At 39.9% G+C, this 19,319-nt stretch overlaps 1 protein-coding gene across 16 annotated transcripts in view; it reads right to left on the reverse strand.

Moving 5' to 3' along the window:
- Positions 1–1,602: 1,602 nt before the first annotated feature.
- The window catches only part of NPL (N-acetylneuraminate pyruvate lyase), a 43,247-nt gene continuing 25,530 nt past the window's right edge, over positions 1,603–19,319 (reverse strand). For 8 of the 16 annotated variants that reach the window (XM_055110752.2, XM_055110739.2, XM_055110747.2 and 5 more), the window contains 7 exons: positions 17,184–17,259; positions 15,234–15,326; positions 13,371–13,519; positions 13,201–13,247; positions 9,866–9,950; positions 6,175–6,214; positions 1,603–2,387 (listed from right to left, as the gene is read on the reverse strand). In XM_055110752.2, coding sequence (XP_054966727.1) covers positions 2,275–2,387; positions 6,175–6,214; positions 9,866–9,950; positions 13,201–13,247; positions 13,371–13,519; positions 15,234–15,326; positions 17,184–17,259 — 603 coding nt within the window. In that variant the 3' untranslated portion in view covers positions 1,603–2,274. Of the gene's footprint in view, positions 3,274–6,174; positions 6,215–9,865; positions 9,951–13,200; positions 13,248–13,370; positions 13,520–15,233; positions 15,327–17,183; positions 17,260–19,319 lie in introns of all 16 variants that reach the window. The other 8 variants (XM_055110733.3, XM_008978393.4, XM_034942093.4 and 5 more) reach the window with 3 other exon arrangements.

A 19,319-nucleotide genomic window follows, 5' to 3' on the forward strand; every position in this document is an offset into this window, starting at 1 on the left:
CTAAAATGTATTATGTATCAAACAATTTCCTAAGAGTCACCAAGGGGAGACTCTTAGGAGAAACTACGATTTGGGTTTTTTTGTCCACCCAGATAGCCATTTCTCAGCCCCAGAAACAAAGTGTGAGGTAGTGCTCTGCCTCTACCTGGGGCTTAGCTCTGCTATTTGCATAATTTTGGTTCCAAGTTTCCCTCTTACTTCCACTGGAGGAAACTGAGGGTTGAGTCAGCATGTGATACAGAAATGGTTAAATGGCTTGGATGTGTTGTTTCCTCTACTTGATTTGATGGGTTTGTAGATCCCACTCCATTTCCTCTGTATGAAAAAGCCTTGGTGAGCCCAGGTGGGTACCTAAACTTGGGTTGCAGTCACTCTGCAAAGCCCCTCAACCCAGCCTTAGACATCAGCCTCCTAAGAGTTTGGATTTTCCGTGCCCTTCAGGTGATCAGAAAGAAGAAATTTCTCTCAAGTTGTGGCAAATACCCTTTCTAGGAAAGAATATACATTACTCCCACTGCCCCCGAACCCTACTTCCACCTCACCCCCATGGCATTTTCCTACATCTTTCAATAAACCCAAGAGAGATGTTCTATTTTTTCTTTGAGATGGAGTCTTGCTCTGTTGCCCAGGCTGGAGTGCAGTGGTGCGATCTCGGCTCACTGCAAGCTCCACTTCCTGGGTTCACGCCATTCTCCTGCCTCAGCCTCCCGAGTAGCTGGGACTACAGGCGCCCGCCACCACGCCTGGCTAATTTTTTGTATTTTTAGTAGAGTCGGGGTTTCACTGTGTTAGCCAGGATGGTCTTGATCTCCTGACCTCATGATCCACCCGCCTAGGCCTCCCAAAGTGCTGGGATTACAGGCGTGAGCCACCGCACCTGGCAAGAGAGATCTTAAGTAAAACCAATTCCTAAAATCACTCCTGTCCCTCCAACCATCCCCAGTGGACTGATCTCAGATTTCTATCTTGAAACAAAGAGGTTGGAAATCAGCTTTTACTACTGTGTTGAATGAAATATTTCACATGCCATTACTGTAGTTTTAATGTTAAAAACAATTTAGGAATAGATTATAAACAAAACGGTAAGTTCATAGTATTCCAAAATTTTACTTCTTAAGTGCACTATTAATAGCCTACTGCTATATGATATTCATTTCTTTTCTCTTCTTCTTTTTTTTTTTTTGAGACAGAGTCTCGCTCCGTCACCAGGCTGGAGTGCAGTGGCGCGATCTTGGCTCACTGCAACCTCCGCTTCCCGGGCTCAAGCGATTCTCCTGCCTCAGCCTCCTGAGTAGCTGGGACTACAGGCGTGCGCCACTACACCCAGCTAATTTTTGTATTTTTAGTAGAGATGGGTTTCACCATGTTGGTCAGGCTGGTCTCGATCTCGTGACCTCGTGATCTGCCCGCCTCGGCCTCCCAAAGTGCTGGGATTACAGGCATGAGCCACGGCACCCGGCCATGATATTCATTTCTAAGCTACTGGATGTTAACAGAGCTAAACTCAGACCTGGTCATTTTAAAATCATATTTCTCTTTATGTTCACAAAAGCTCACTCACCATCTTAAAAATCCTCTAAGCATTGACTTCACAAAAGCAAAAATAGAAAAATAGTTCTTTGTTTATTGGATACCCAAGAATTAATTTTAAAATTTAAATTTGGCTTTAGTATCAGTAAGTAAGGATATCACATCCTCAGAACCAAAAACTAACAACTCATTTTCTTCTTTCAGGAAATTAAAAGCTACAAAGGCAAAAAGAGGGTTGAGGATATATGAATATAACCAACTTTTAACTAGCTGACTAATTAAAGAGAGGATTAGCAAAGATACTTGAAGTCTACTTATAATTTCAAATTTGCATTTTGAAAAAGTTTTATTTTTAATTCAAAGTGATTAAAATAAGGAGCAAAACTGATATGAATTTCAAATACTCTTTCTCTGCCAATGATCAAAACAATTAGAGATGAAATGAAAACAAAATCTTAGGTAATTAACAGACTGGATAGTCAAGTTTAAAATCAGTAAGGGTTAACTGTCAATATACTTTGATATCAGAAAACTTATATCAAGGTTTGTTAGAAGGGAGATTAAACAGTTGTTGATACATTACACAGAAAGAAAAGAGTAAAAGGAGGTATGGAGAGAAAGTTGTGAGTCCTTTCGGTCCTCCCCAAATCTTCTATCACTAAACAAAAGTAACTAGTTGCAAGTGTGACAGGATAATAACATTAGCGCCTGGGCTCACTGCAGAAAGGAAGTCAGCCTTCGATTTCAATAATTCAGGGTCCTGCGGGAGAGACAGTCTTCTCGGTGGAGGAAGGGGAAGTTTGTGGTGCCCAGAGGAAGAGTCCTTTGGTTCTTTGAAACTTTGAGTTTTGAGTTTTCTGTATAGAAAAAAGTGGAGACTTAAATTCATCTTTGGGGAAGACTTTTTCCTTTGTTATGAGAAAGCCGCCCTTTACTTAGTTATAGGAACTGAAACAAGTCCTCACCTGACCCAGTGTTTTTGAAGAGCGAAAAGTGGTGACATCGAAATGAATTCAAAAGCATCCATTCTAGAGTTAGACTGAGCAGCCAAATGAGCTGGTGTATTTTGAGTTGTATACAGTTGAGACATGTTACAGTTTGGTATTAAAGTGCCTGCCTAAATGCAGTAGCTCAGAGTTTTCCTAGATTCCAAATGAATATTTATTAAAATGAAGACATATTATAGTGGTTTAAAATTAGACAACTTTAAAATAGGATTAGGAACCAGAGACCGAGATAATGAGAGCTCCTAAAGACAGATGGAATTAATCAATTACAATTTTCCTCTTGATTCCATTTCATCCATATAAACAGAAATTTCTCCACAAAAAAATCTGTGAAATGAATGACTGAGAGTTGTGACTCCTAGAGTTTTTGCCCCTTCACAAAATAAGACTTTTTAAGGCTCACAAAAGGTACCTCAATGCTTGTTGATTGATGTGAGATTTCATTTGCTAGGAGAGTTTATTCAAGTTCATCTAAAATTCCCTGAGAAAAAAATGCACTATTTAAGGTAGATTATGTCTCAAGGTGCAAACCCTGATTTGATAGAGAGGCACTAGCTACCAACTTCCAAGTTTCCATCCTTTAAATCAGTGAAAGAAAGGAAATCCAGGCTCTTCAGTTTAGCTTCAGCACTATCAGTAAACTCCCTGGAGGCTTTCTGCAGTGGAAGCCGGGGTGGGCCCATTGGAATCCCAGAGACCAGAGTCATGATGGCTTTGGTCTGTGACACTCCAAAACCTAGACGGGAAAAATAAATGAGGAAACATGACTGGTACCGTCTATCTCTCCACAAAAATCCCAAAGAAGGAGATCATATGCTAACAGCAACTACTACAACAGGGTAAGATTAAAACAAAAGATGGGAACATTTCTAGTCAATATGACAGATGAGCAATCATTTGAAATCCCTCTTCCTGCTTCAAACACAGAAACGCTGGAAAATTTTAAAAGTTGATCACAGTAAAAGAAAACGAAGACTCAAGGTTAATCTTAAACCCAAGAAGGAGAAGCCAAAGGTGTCAGGAATAAAGAGGTCAGAAGGGTGAGGAGAAGCTGATGCCAAACAGCCCTTGAGGATAATCTGATTTAGGAATATACTATTGTTGATCAAAGAAGGTAGGACTTTGTTGCCAGGATGAAATTTAGTTTAAGCTTATTTAGGAAGTCCCTGAGAAATGCAGTACTTAAGGTGGCTTATGACTCAACGCTGCTGTTTTCATGCTGGTGTTATACGGCTGGGATGGGAATGGAAAATGAAGCCTTAGATCTATGCATGGTGAGAAGCTGGAATTAAACTACCTATGTAAAACTGGTAGTCAGCCTTCTGTAAAAAGCAATAGAAAAAAACCCAGCCCACTGGTCTGGGGATAAAGAAGAAAGCTTGACTTCTACTAGGCTTGTGGATGGAAACAGATCTCATGAAAGAAATCTCAAGCCTGAGCCAAAGGTGAATGGTGGATCTCAATGTACGTCACACACTTAGTATAGGTACTATACTAAGCAATTAACCCAAAGACTGGTTAGAACTGGTGGAACTACAGTGTCCTCGCAGAGGCAAATGTAAACTCACTTGATAGGGCACCTTACAGCCTAATGTTCAATGGGTTACCCAGAAAACAACAGTCTCTGAACATGAGCTCAAAGCTAAAAATTACAAAACCCATGAGGAAAAGCAGCAGCATGAGAACTAGCACATTCAAAAATGACAAAACTCACATCCTGAGAGTAGATGACAGAAAATTCTGAAAGAGACTTCTCAGAGATAAAAGAAGGAATAGAAGCCGTAGGCTAAGAGAAGTAAAGAACAGTAGAGTATAAAACAACAAGAAATACTGAAAAAAAAATATATATTTAGGGAAATCAAACAGTAAAAACATAGCTAAAGAAAGAATTAGTGATTTTCAAGGTAGATCTAAGGAAATAATCCAGAATACAGCATAGAAAGATATGTTAAATGTTTTTTAAAATTGAGATACAGATTGAGAAAATCCAAAATACAACTAATAGACTTTCAGAATGAGAGATTTGAGTAAATGTAGTCAAAACATTCTTTACAGAAAACAGAGAATTTTTTCAGAACTAAAGAAAGACAAAGCCTTCAGATTGGAGAGGCAGATGGAAGATCAGGTACACTGTTAATATGTAAAAAGCATAACTAATAATTATCCATCATAATCCCCAATCCCCATCTTCTAAAATGTCTGTAATTTGTTTTCTTAGCTGGCTATTGCTTTCAGATTCAAGATAGAAGAACTAACTTTCTTTTGCTAAGTTAACTTAGTTGCAGTAAAAACTGAGCATTGGGAGGGAAAATATTAGCATGATTGAATATACAGTAGGTCTCCCTTGTCTGCAGTTTCACTTTCCATGGTTTCAGTTACCTGTGGTCAACTGCAGTCCAAAAATAATAAGGTATTTTGAGAGACAGACAGAGACTGACCATAGTCATATAACTTTTATTGCAGTATATTGTTATAATTGTTCTATTTTATTATTAGTTACTGTTTATCTCTTACTATGCCTAATTTATAAATTAAACTTTACCATAGGTATGCATGTACAGGAAAAAACATAGTATATATAGGGTTTCGTATTATCTGCAATTTCAGGCATCCACTGGTCATCTTGGAACATATCCCCCTGAGATAAGGGGGGACTACTACACACATCAAGCTTTTAGTTTGTCTAAAATTTTAACAGTTCAATACCTATTTTAATGTACTTTAGGAACATAATAATTATCACACCGAACCCACAATTTTGTGAAAACATTGCTTAGAAAAATGGAACAATAATAGGTAGTTTATAGCACTGGCAGCACACAAATGTGCAAAAATCACAAAAGTGGAAAAACAAACAGAAACGTCCTTGAAGGAGTAAGAGAGTGGGTTGAGAACCCTGCAAGAATGAGGGGCATAACACAGAAGAGGTGCTTGGGGGAGAGGGAGGAGTTGTCAGAATTATGCAGGACTCTGACAGGGAGCAGAGAGGTCTGCCAAAAATAAACTTAAAAATTTTCCTGCATTAACGCAGATTCAATTGGCCCAAGGGCCAATCTCTTGCAGAAGAGTGGATAGTGGCATGTCATTTGTTATAGAAGATTTAAGACACTCTGGAGCGGTTTCTCTACTCAAAATTCACTGTATTTCTCCCCACGACTGCTCCCCAATTTTACTTTGTCATATTATCCAAACCTCCATCCATTTAGGCTTACTTGTGTTAATAAACTCTGTTTAAATTGTAAATACTCTTGGGAGAGCTGTCAGTCATTCACAATTTAGTAAAATCTGTATTTAGACTGCCTTCCTCCAAGCACTTAGGCTGAAATCAACTTCAATGCAGTAGTAGAATTTTAATGAGCTGAAGCAAGTAAAGGGAGGGAGTGCTGATGGTTTAGGAGAGAAAGAATGGAAAATGGGGTAGGCATGTGCTAAAATGGAGAAGGTTGCCAAAGATTTTCCAACTAGGTTTACTTCACAGTTTTATATGGTTGGCCCTGAGGGTTAATAAGGGAAACAGAACTCTGCTTGCAACAGACCATTAAAAGGTGTTCTTGTTGAACCCTCAGATAAAGTGATGGTATTCCATTTTCTTTACAGTCTCCAGCAGCAGACAAAGCAGAAGATGGGTGGCACTTACCTAGTTTGACAACAAAGTTGATAAATCTCTGGATACAAAACTAGAAAAGAACAAACATATCTATAGTTAGTATTATTGAACTGTGTAAACAATGTAAATAATGTAGAAGTCAAATTACAGAAACCCTAAAAAGTCTGCACACCTTCATTTACTGAAGGTCTGTCAGAGTGGAGAAAAATAGCCAAGTGAAGATGGCTGGGATCCATCCAGGCTAAGGTAAGATCTTTTCATACATGTAGGCTTTACAAAATGGGCCCGTGCAGAAAAGAAGCTTCAATGATGGAATTCTACAAGAGAGTAAAGATGGGAATCACACCCCTTATCCATCTGGCTTACATAGGTAAACTTATCAGCTAGTGCAGTGGTTTTCAAACTCAGGTGCATATAAGCTCTGGGGCACCTTCCAGGATGCCTAAGGAGCACATGGCTAAGGCTAAGATTTATGGGAATCAATTTCTAGATCCTCAACTTCCATAAGTGCTGTTTTCTAAAACTGATCAGCATAAGAATCTGCATGAAATGGAGGTGCAGGTTGTTCTTTTCTGTTTCCCCTTTCACAGTCTTTTCTACTTTTGAAAAAAAATAAAGACAGCCTTCTATATCATTGCCTTGGGATACAAATCAAAATATCAGTATTGGTATTGATAAAGAGAGGGACAGTGATTCCTCTAATTAATAGGTAATAAGTCCTCTCAAAAATCAGAGGTTTTTCAATGATTTCCTTTCTACACTGCTACTCAGGTTTCAGCTGAAAATCATTAAAGCATTCTGTGATTTTGGCATATGACTCAAAAAATGTTCAAAGAACTGGGTGACACTGCTATAACAAAATTCCTTCCATTATTATCTAACTTACATGAACACAGTTTTGTAGCACTTATTTCTCTAAAAACAAAAATTGTATTGATGCTGAACCTCAACTTATCCTAGCATTAAATAATATTCATCCACGGATTCCAGACAAACTGATTTTTTAAAAAAGAGCCTCATGCATCTTTTAATTTTTATTTTATTATTATGTTTTTGAGATGGAGTCTCGCTCTGTCACGGAGGCTGGAGTGCGGTGGCATGATCTCGCCTCACTGCAAGCTCTGCCTCCCAGGTTCATGCCATTCTCCTGCCTCACCCTCCCAAGTAGCTGGGACTACAGGCGCCCGCCACCACGCCCGGCTAATTTTTTGTATTTTTAGTAGAGACGGGGTTTTGCCATGTTAGCCATGATGGTCTCGATCTCCTGACCTCATGATCCGCCCACCTCAGCCTCCCAAAGTGCTGGGATTACAGGCGTCAGCCACCGTGCCTGGCCTTAGAGCCTCATGCATCTTATTAAGAGATGCATTTTCAATAACATTTTACTTTATATTTAAAAGTATTTTTCAAAATGCTTAACATATTTGTTTTAATTGACTGTATACTAGAAATACAATGTAGAATAAAATTTTAATACCCAGAGACTTACAAACATATATGTTCTACCCCATGAACAATATAGCACATTACATTTACTATCTTATATTTGGCTGCTTTTTTCCATTTAACATAGCATGTAGATCTTTCCAGGTCAGAATACATAAAGCTATCTCATTTTAAGAGCTATATATAATTCGACTGCATAATAAAATGTATTTAACCATTGCCTTATGGATGAATATTTGGGCTGTTTTTATCTTTTGCTGTTACAAACAAAGCTGCAAGGAATATCTTTGTACATGTGTAATTTCACTCATGTAAATATAACAGATGGCACTTAAGTACATTGAAGTGAATGAGATAAATTTAGCCCTAACTTTTTGTCTGCTTCTTCACTTGACTAAAAGCTCTTTAAGAGCAGAAACCACCTTTACTGAAATTATGTACTGAGTAAATAAGACTCACTCACACATGCTTTCTTAAGAAGAAACAGAGAATGTGGTAAAATAAGTTCCTTACCAACATTGTTTTCAATGGGATGATTTATTTGAAACAGAGAGTGGTAAACTAAGTTCCTTACCAACATTGTTTTCAATGGGATGATTTATTTGAAACAGAGAGTGGTAAACTAAGTTCCTTACCAACATTGTTTTCAATGGGATGATTTATTTAGAGTGGGACTAAGAGGGGAAAAAAGACAGAGACTAGATTAACCAGTAAGAGAAGTCATTGAATGGAAGGGTCAGCATTATAGCTGCTTCAGTCTACTCCATCTATGATTTCCCTGTTCTGCTCAGAACAGGTTAGAATTTTCAGAAATAACCTTTTCTAGGAAACTGGGCAGGGTGGGGAGAACCATCAATGCAAGGAGATGGCAGAGTCTGCACAATTCATTCTTCTCACCCTTATCTAAACCAAAGTCTTGTCGATGTTTAGTTTATTTGGCACAGCTTCCTAGATCCCTACCCTGTTCCTGTTCTTAGCTTCACTTGGTCTGAGGACAAAGGCGAATATTACATATGGTATTTAAACTTTAAGGAGGAAGTAGATTTATGATGGCTCAACTTTGAGGCCTACGGGTAGGGAATAATTAACCACTCTGGATTCTGCTTCTTCATGTTGCCTTTGGGTTGGGGCTGCAGGTCACTTCCTTTAACCCCCAGGATACTTTGTACTTCTGATCTGTAATCTCTGATTACCCTGATGGCAGCCTGTCCTGTTCAGAAAGATCCCACAGCCAAGCTTTATTAGGACCAACCACTTGCTCCAATCTTGCTTCTGTCTTTCCATTCCCACTTACTTTCTTGGGATACTCCTCTCAACCACTTATACTATCCTGAAAATCCTCACGCCTCTCAGACCCCAAAATTCTTGCTCTCATGTCCACCCTACTTTCTTCCAATTCATTCCATTTACACTTTAGAACCATGGGTTAGAACCAGATGTTAGCTGGGCATGGTGGCACATGCCTGTAGTCCCAGCTACTCAGGAGGCTGAGGCGGGAGGACTGCTTGAGCCCAGGAGGATTCAAGGCTGCAGTGAGCTATGATCACATCGCTGCACTCCAGCCTGGGCAACAGAGCAAGACCCTATCTCTAAATAAAAGAGAACCAGTTGTTGAGACTGTTCCACCCTTCACTGAGGCTCTTCTTTCCCTGATGGCTAGGCTGTCCTCCATGGAACATTCACAGCAGCCACTGTGTCCTCTGGGGTCTTCCCTGCAACCTATCAGCTTCTGCTGGTTTTTCCTTCCTGTCTCAAATCCTGTATCTACTTTGGATCACCCACTAGGCTCTTATTTCCTTCCTGGTGGATGTTCCTAGTTCTCAGCACATTTCCAGGGTGGACAAGACTGACCTGCCCTGACTTTGAATGAAGCCTTCCCCATTTTAGGTTACCATCTTCATAGCTTCCTCATATTCTGTGATAACTCTGGTGTGATGTCCTCAAGGGGACAGCCTGTGGTCATTTTCCCAGAAATCTATGACCATTTTATTATAGTCACAAAAGTACTTTGAAGATAGAGTAAAAATAAGATCCTTTCTAGGAGGAAGAGAGGAGCCATCCCCGTATGGGTCCTGTCCTGATTAGACATGTCGGGAACACAGACAATGGGGACAGCTTTGGTTTTAAACAAGAAAAAGTACAAAACAGAAGAAAGGTAAAGAAAGAAGTGGCTGGGCAATTTTAATGAGGGCAGGCATGGTAGAGAGAAGAAAAAGAATCCTCAAGTGGGGAAGAAAAAAGGCTGTGATTTATGGGAAGGGAAGAAAACGTTTACCTGGTAGTTCAGGGCTAAAGAGAAGTCCTTTTGTTCAAAAGCCTCCAACATCTGGTTTGTCTTTTTTCCCAGGTAGTTATAGGTACTGGCAAGACAATAACAAATACTGCAGGTTCAATAACTCAACAGGAAAGGTCCAGATCTTCAAATCCCTCTGCTGTTTAAAAGGGAGAAAATACACCTAGTCCTCCTAAAGTCTGTTTTTGGATCCTAATCTATTAGGGGACAAGACTGTCTTCAGTTCTGAGTTTTCCAGCAATACTGAGCAGTACTGCAGAGAAGGAAGACAGGCAAAAGGGGATAAAGGAAGAAAATCAGAAAAAAGATAAAAAAGATGGAGATGTATTTGTTAGGAAGCGACTGAGGCCAGCTCTTGCCCTAGGGTACACACAGGTGCAATGCTAGACAAGAACTGTGGATAAAAGGTAGCATCTGAGGTGAGTCCTAAAAGCCTTATGCTGAAAAACTGGGTGGATGGAACACCATGAAAATAGGGGCAAATCCCAACAAATTACCTATATTCCTTGCTAATGTGTATATTACTTAAAGACTAGTTTCTAGATAGTAATATTAATAATGATGATAATAAAATGAGGGATCATTTACTAAGTGCCTATTATATTATAGGTGCTTGACATAAATCATGTCTAATCCTTGTAAAACCCTGCAAGGTAGGCCTGGTTTTTATTTTGATTAAAGAAGGGCTTCAGAGTTTCCATGAAAGCTTTCCATTGCTTCATGTTGTCTTCTATAACAATTCAACAATAATGAAGGTGAGAATTTGATCTGACAAAATATTTTTGTGGACTTAAAAAACTCTCCAACTCTACCTATAAAGATAAATATCTTAAATAAGTCACTGAATTCTTAGAGAAACCAGCAAGGTAGAAGGTTATAGAAACTCATAATAAGGATATTTCCCCAAGTTCTTTAAATTCAAATGGCTTCTCTCATAGTAAGTCGGTATCAGAAAATGTATTTATCTTGATGTACCACTAACAGAAATGTTGTTGGACTTGTATATATAGAACTGGGGTCAACAGCAAGGGATTCCAGGAATGTGAAGCTCATGTTATCTTGTGGCAATAGAGCAAGGAAGAACAATGTCTGAGGAGTTTCAGAATACTAACATTTGAATCCCAATGGTCTTAGGTGTATCCCTGGTTAGACAGAAAGGTGATTATAACTAGGGAGAAACGAAGTCTAACCAAATGTACTTTTCTTATAGATTATGTTGACAGAATTAAAATGCCTAGTATGGAGGACAAAAAGCAGGAGCCAAAAAAGTAAGAATTTCCAGGCGGAAAAAGGTTTAATGGTGATATGGTTTGGATCTATGTCCCTGCCCAAATCTCAGGTTGAAATGTAATCCCCAGTGCTGGAGGTGGGGCTGGTGGGAGGTGATTGGATTACAGGGGCAGTTTCTCATGGTTTAACACATCCTCCTTTGTGCTGTTGTCGCGATAGAGAGTTCTCGTGAGATCCAATTATTTAACAGCGTGTGGCACCTCACCTCCTCTCCCTCCTGCTCTGGCCATGTAAGATGTGCCTGCTTAGCCTTCCGCCATGATTGAAAGTTTCCTTCAGAAGCCAAGCACATGCTGCCATGCTTCCTGTACAGCCTGCAGAACTGTGAGCCAATTAAACTTCTTTTCTTATAAATTTCTCAGATATTTCTTTATAGCGATGTGAGAATGAATTAATACATATGGTCAACAAATACACATTCAAATTTCCTCAATAGAAATACCCCTGTAGTTACAATGGCTGTCATAGGCCATCTTGGCTTGGTGAACAAGCCATTTATATTATTCAACTCAGTCACTCTTCCTCACAGCCAGGCTCACCAAGACATGTTATAAATGTTATTTTGCTCCCCTGGTACCTTTCAGTTAATGCAAACATTTCATTCAATCTGCTTGGAAGCATATTCTTATGAATCAGGTTAACATGTGCAGTGGACATGCTAATTGAATTGCCTGTCTTTTGCTAAGTAGGCATTGGGCCACATGCTTCTGGTTGGACCTGACATGGACACTTGCCTAGGTAGTGCTATCTAATGATGTCCCGAGATGCCACGCTTGGGCAGCCATGACTGGCCATGTGCATGCTGAAGCAGAGAAAGCCCATCTGGATACAGAGAGAGAGAAGAGAAATAAAGAGATGTGCAGAAAGATGTGGAGGTGAGTCTCTCCAAAAAACCACATATGGAAGATAATCTGCCTTGGCTATTGAGATTCTGCAGTTCTTGGCTTTCATCTTCTCTGAGGCCTGGTTGTACATCCTCCTCTTAGGTTCTATGTGATTTCCCAGTATTTTATAATAACATATCTTCTTGTACATAAGCTAGTTCAAATGGGTTTCTGTTACTTGTAACCAAATAAGTTCTGACAAAGATAGAACTCATAAAGTGTGAGTCCATCCTTGAGACACTGGTCACCAGGGTCTATAGCACTAAGGGTCAGCTCCTGCTAAGGTGTAGGCCCTGTGCATGTGCTCAGTTCATGTGGTCATGTGTCTCACCTGTAACTGCAACAGATGCTTCTAAACAATGACTGAATTTTTCTTTTTCTTTTTTTTTTTGAGATGGAGTCTCACTCTGTCACCCAGGCTGGAGTACAGTGGCTTGATCTTGGCTCACTGCCACCTCTGTCTCCTGGGTTCAGGTGATTCTCATGCCTCAGCCTCCTGAGTAGCTGGGATTACAGGTGCCTGCCACCACGCCTGGCTAATTTTTTTTTATTTTTTGAGATGGAGTTTCACTCTTGTTGCCTGGGCTAGAGTGCAGTGGTGCGATCTCAGCTCACTGCAACCTCCGCCTTCCGGTTTCAAGCGATTCTCCTGCCTCAGCCTCCCAAGTAGCTGGGATTACAGGCGCCCGCCACCATGCCCGGCTAATTTTTGTATTTTTAGTAGAGACAGGGTTTCACCAAGCTGGTCTCGAACTGCTGATCTCGTGATCCACCCGCCTTGGCCTCCCAAAGTGTTGGGATTACAGGCGTGAGCCACTGTGCCCGGCCCATTTCTTTAAATTTTTAGTAGAGATGGGGTTTCACCATGTTGGCCAGGCTGGTTTTGAACTCCTGACCTCAAGTGATCTGCCCACCTTGGCCTCCCAAAGTGCTGGGATTACAGGCTGAGCCACCATGCCCAGTCCAATGACTGAATTTCTAACAAACAGCTAAGCAGTATTTAATTCCCTTTCACTGGAAGAATGTAGAAAAGAAAGGAAACTTCTATTAGAAAGGATACACATGCAAGAAATACAGCTACTTTGGTGATGAATGCCTTTATGGGGGACTTTATAACCACTGGGAAAAATGAGTCATGCTTACCTGCCCACTGCTCCAGTTGCTCCCATCACCAGAGCACTCAACAGTTGCTAATCAGAAACAAAAAATATTCACTTTTATAAAAAAGAGAAAGAGAAGAGATGCCACTATATAGCTACACAAATTGTTTTGGAGGGAACTAACCTGCTGCAACATGCTAGGGGGTGACTTACCTCATCCACCCCAAAAAGGAAAGCAAACTGTTGCTGGCGATTCTGATCAACACATTGCCCGAAGTCTAAGAGATCTGTATCACTGAATTTCAGCCCTTGGAAGGTGGGGATCTTATCCAGAATCCCATCCAACAACTCCTCAGCACGAACTGCTCAAAATAATAAGTGCCTCATTAATCTGCACATCTCTAGGAAATAACATCTCATATAGTGTCATGCATCTGCAGTGAGCTGCCACATGCTGCTGTCAGCCAGAACTGACTGCAGACTAGGCATAATCACTGGTTCCTGACTAGCAGCTCCTATGTGCTTGTCCAATTATAATGCGAAACTTCCCATTCCTTGGAGGCAGTAGATGGATATTTGTGAAGTGTAAATATATATTTGGTCTCAGTCCCTGGTTCCTGAGACAAAGTACCCAAAACCTTGTAGATAGGGGTGCTAGGAGAATATTTTATTCTAATACTTGGTCTTTGACCCTGATTCCTGACACAGAGCTCCCAAGACCTTTGTAATTTCCTGAGAGATAGAAGCATCTGACACAAATCTCCTAAATCCCTTGGAATCTCCAAAGTGATATGTATATTTCTGTATGCTATGAAGTTTAATGATGGCTAGATCGCCTAGATTGCCTCAGGATGAGGGCTGGTTGCCAGGGGAACCAACCATGTACTTAGAGGGGTGGAACTTTCAGTCACACCCTTGGCCTCTGGGGAGGAAAGCCGGGCTAAAGATTGAGCTGATCACCCATGGCCAATGAGGTACTCAATCATGCCTATATAATGAAGCCTCTATAAAAACTTAAAAGGACAGGGCTTCTGGGTTGCTGAATACATGAAGGTGCCTGGAGGATGGCTTGTTCAGAGAGGGCATGAAACTCCATGCCCCTTCTCACATCTTACCCTATGCATCTCTTCTTCTCTGGTTGTTTATCTGTTTCCTTTGTAATAAATGGGCAATAGTAAGTAAAGTGTTTGAGTTCTGTGAACTGCTGTAGCACATTAATTGAACCCAAGGAGGAGGTAATTGGAACCCTGATTTATAGCCAGCTGGTGGGAAGTACAGGCCACAACCTGGGACTTGAGACTGGCACTGAAGTGGGGGCAGTCCTGTGGGACTAAGCCCTTAACCTGTGGGATCCAATGCTAACTCCAGTAGACAGTGTCAGAACTGAATCCAATTAGAGGACACCCAGTTCGTCTCTGATGAAGAATTGGTTGTTGGTGGGGAGAAATGCCCACACACATTTTGGTGGCCAGAGGTAAAATGTTTTGCGTTGAGTTTGCTAAGTATGAGAGTAGAGAATAGGAAAAGCAGTTTTGTTTTGTTTTTTTCCTCAGAATGTTTATAAAGTACAGCCTCCATTTTTCCTCTTATGGAATTTAGAAAAGAGTGGGATTTAAAAAATAATCTAAGAAATTTCAGCTAATTGTAAAACTCTTCTCTTGGAGAAATACAGTAATAATAAAAGAAAAGCTAGAAGAGAAGTCAGAAGAGATCAGAGGACTTTCCTATGTGCAACAGGTTCAAGGTAGACACACTCCTGTCCTAGTGAGGCTTACAGACTCATGTCTTCTCAATAAGAAGAAGGGGTGTGTGTGTGATAGAGATGAAAGGTATGTGCTACAAGTGCCCAGAGATCAAATTTCCTTTCATACCTGACAACTTCCATTATACGGCAGTGTGAATGATTGATAAGGGCTGGGACTTTAGAGTGACATTTAGAAACAACTGGAACTGCCCAGTCAGTGGTGGTGTGCTTTTGGGGCATGGGGTAGGGTGGGATGGAGTGGAGTTTCTTAGCATAATAGGGTAAGATGTGAGAGTTGGAAGGAAAGAAACATCGACAGAAGCAGTACTTACTCTTTACCCCTGTCAAGGCAGGAATGTGATAGTAATAAAATGGCAGGGCAGGGGCGGCAGCAGCCACTTCCTTTAGGAAATTAATCAGGATATCTGAAAGAACAGTAGGAACAGTCATGGTGTGAACAGGTGTAAAATAGTGGCTTTCCTGGTAAAAAAGAGAATCATCTGATGAAACACAACCATGTTTCTCAGAAGCCTCAAATTCTCAACCACTTTTACTATCCCTGCTACTGCTACTGCAATGTTTTTGCAACTCACTTCCTTCAAGTTTTATTTTCCTTTCTGTAGAAAGCCCAAAATAAGACGATTATTCTCCTACCATACTAAACTCTATTAAAAAATTGATGAAAATCTTCCCATATATTAAGAGATGATCATGAAAAACATAAGTCCATCATGTGAGACTCTTGTCGTCTTACCCCAAAAAGGCTAAGTGTGAACAGTAAACAACAGAGACTACTATAGGATAATAATAAGATTTTAATTGAGAAAATCCTGTAACAAAAAGATAAACAATATCTGCTTCAAGAGGGAAATTATAGCAGTAGTGGCACATTTTGCAAGAATTCCAGCAAAATTTGGTACTTTTCCCTTTGGGGAGAAATCCAGATACATCAAAAGAGAGCACACTCTGGTTTGCTGAGGAAGTGGGGTTTCCTGCATCATCTCATGTGAGCTTCGCCTGCAACACTACTGCAGATGATAGGTCCAGCAGCACTCCTCCTGCTTTGGATGCCACTGGGTAATAGGAGAATTTTATGTACTTAATACTGTTACGATGTGTATTCAAGTCTATGATAATATTTCTGACAAATTATTATGCATATATTCATTATTTTTCCTTTTAGGAAACATATTCACGTAAAAATTTGTAAAGCCATGTGAAAAAATTTTTAAATGTTGGGCTGGACACAGTGGCTCATGCCTGTAATCCCAGTACTTTGGGAGGCTGAGGCAGGAGGATCAAGGCCAAGAATTCAAGATCATCCTGGGCAACATACCAACATCTTGTCCCTATAAAATTTTTTTAAAAATTAGCTTGGCATGGTGGCATGCGCCTGTAAGTCCCAGCTACTTGGGAGGCCAATGGAGGAGGGTTGTTTGAGCCCAGGAGTTTGAGGCTGCAGTGAGCTATGATCATGCCACTGTACTCCAGCCTGGGCAACAGAGCAAGACCTCATCTCTAAAAAATAATTTAAAAAAATTTTAAAACTTTAAAAATGTTCATTTTAAACTCACAATTTATAAATATTAAATTGCTTACCTAAATGAACTATTTTCTATGTATCAATAATAGCTGATATTTCATGATGATTTAGACCTATTCTGCATTTAATTACGGATTTATTTAATCATGTAGGCAAATAATGTCTGTTTTTATCCTTCTAAAATTTATACTTCTTTTTTTGCTAATCAAAAAGGATTAAAAAGACTTGGTATACTTAGACACCATAAATAGTTTCTGCAGAGAAGACAGTAGAGAAAGAGAAAGCAATACTTTGGTATTCTAGAAGGCAATGAATATTTCTGTGAAATCTCTTAAAATTCATCATTCACTCAACCTTGAATAGGATGTGTAGTCTCAAAATGCCCATCACTTATATACTTCTAAGAAAAATGGTCCCATGCTTTGCCATGTGACTGACACCCTATGCAACTCACTGGTCTAGGAGCAGACACTTGACCCAAACAGGCATCTACAGATCAACCAGGCTCAGTGGATGACCCAATCAGATCAATTACTGGGCAAAAGAACTGAAGTACTTTAATGCAGTCTCTTTTATGGATCCAGGGAGAGCAAATATTTCAGAGAACCACTGTACCATTGCGACTTCAAGCCTCCAATCTATAGTGCTTTACTTTCACAAATTAAATATAACCATTTTGAATGGAGGCAAGAAGAAGTGGACCATGTGAGGTGCCATGCCTTCAGACCTATCTACTTACCTTTGGTCCATGGCTTGAGGAAGAACGGTGCAATGACAGCGATGCCATCAGCTCCTATTTCTGCTGCATGTTGGGCCTTTAAAGGAAGAAAGAAGATCATATTGGAGCAAGTGATTTACTATAGTCACCTATAGCTTAGATACTAAGATCAGTAACAAGCTCTTCAAATTTGCTAACTGATGTACCACTGGAAAGTGGGAAAATTAACCAAATTTAATGAATGTCATTGCCAGGAAAATCCCAGGTCGCAAAGTAGAGCTCCCCGATGAAGGTGAGCTGTGCACTTAATCTTATACCTCATATTTTGTCAGTACAAAAAACCTTGCTAAGGAGACGTAAGTGGTTCATTTTGATAAGTTATAACAGTTAATCGAGATATCTGCTCATGTAATTTCTGTTCTGTTCAGCCCATTGATGATACTGTCTTTTCTGTCCAATGACAAGACAGTCATATTGTAAAATTTATATTAGATTGGGAATGCAGTTGAGACATGCTGAAAAGGAAAAGATTATATACATCACAGAAGATACTCTGCACCATGTTTCTGATATTTTCTCAAATTCCTCCAGAAAAAAGTAACATTTCCTCTTGCTGGACCCTTATAACACTATGTATCTATTTCAAATAAAGTACCTAAACCTACCAGGTTCTAAGGCAGTTGTGTATGGTGACTGTCCTCCAACTAGAGTGTAAGTCCCTCAGGGCAGGGCTCAGATCTTGCTTACCCTTGAGTCCAGGTCAATCATGGTGCTGGGCACATAGCAAGGAACCAGTAGATACTTGTTGTTTCAGAACGTGCCCCACTATCTAAAAAGGGAAAAGGGCCTTCCTTCTGAGACTTTGACTTGTAATATCTATATCTAATAGATGTGATTATCTTTCTGCAGAAGTAAACTAGAATAGTTAAAAGGAGAAGACTGGGATATAGCCCAATTAAGGCACTGGGAATAATTTCATTAACACAGGATCAGAATGTGACATATTTAAATCATTTGCTTACTACTCTGTTTAGAAAAAGAGTAGATTAACCTTAGCTGAAAGCAAGGAAAGAGGAAACACCTAAGAGAGTTGATGGCAGTGTCCATTCAAGCATCATCCAATAAAGAGTTATGGCTAAGCAGATGCCAATGTTATTATCTCTTTGGCAAGACTACCCCTATACCAGGAGATTATCCCTATTCCAGAGGATTATTCATTCCAAGATTACCTCTATACTATTCGGGTGTTCAGTCCAATGGATGATACTGTCATTCATGTCATTACATGATAATATTTTAAAATTTAACGTATCATACATTGGAAAAGCAGCAATTGAAAAGAGAGAAAAAAGAAAAATATACCCTACACCACACTGCCTTAGTTGAAAAACCTTTTGTAAGAGAAGCAAATCAAATGTAAGAGGAATAAATCAAGTCTCTAAATTCTGATTCCACACTTATTATGGCTAATAATAGATATTCCTTTGCATCTTGCCTAAAGCACTAAGTTGCAATTTTTTGCAAATATATTATACATCCCGTTTCTAAATCTAAATAGCCAAAACAATCAAACAAAACCCATTAAGAAGAAGCGGGGCCAGAAAAAGTCATTGTAATCTTTAGAGGTAGAATATCTAAGTTCTGGAAATTTGGTTAATTTATAGCAGTCCAGGTACAGGGCCTTCTGATAAACAATTTTAAACATCTTTGTGCTTTTCTTTTTCTTTTTTTTTTTTTGAGATGGAGTGTCGCTCTGTTGCCCAGACTGGAGTGCAGTGGCACGATCTTGGCTCATTGTAACCTCCGCCTCCTGAGTTCAAGCAATTCTCCTGCCTCAGCCTCCTGAGTAGCTGGGATTACAGGCGCCCACCACCATGCCTGGCTAATTTTTCTATTTTTAGTAGAGACAAGGTTTCACCATATTGGTCAGGCTGGTCTCAAACTCCTGAACTCGTGATCTGCCTGCCTCGGCCTCCCAAAGTGTGTGCCTTCTTTTCTTAACCAATTCACCCAGGCCTCAGAATCACCACACCACCTGCTTTTCTGCCAGGAACTTTAACCCCTTCCTCTCTTGCCTCTGCTCCACTTAACCTGCTAATCTCTAAAGTGAGAGCAATCCAATTGTTTCTGTTCTTGTTCCTATATTCTGGCTAAAGA

The sequence above is a fragment of the Pan paniscus genome, chromosome 1 (assembly GCF_029289425.2).
Source record: "Pan paniscus chromosome 1, NHGRI_mPanPan1-v2.0_pri, whole genome shotgun sequence".
NCBI lineage: Eukaryota > Metazoa > Chordata > Mammalia > Primates > Hominidae > Pan > Pan paniscus.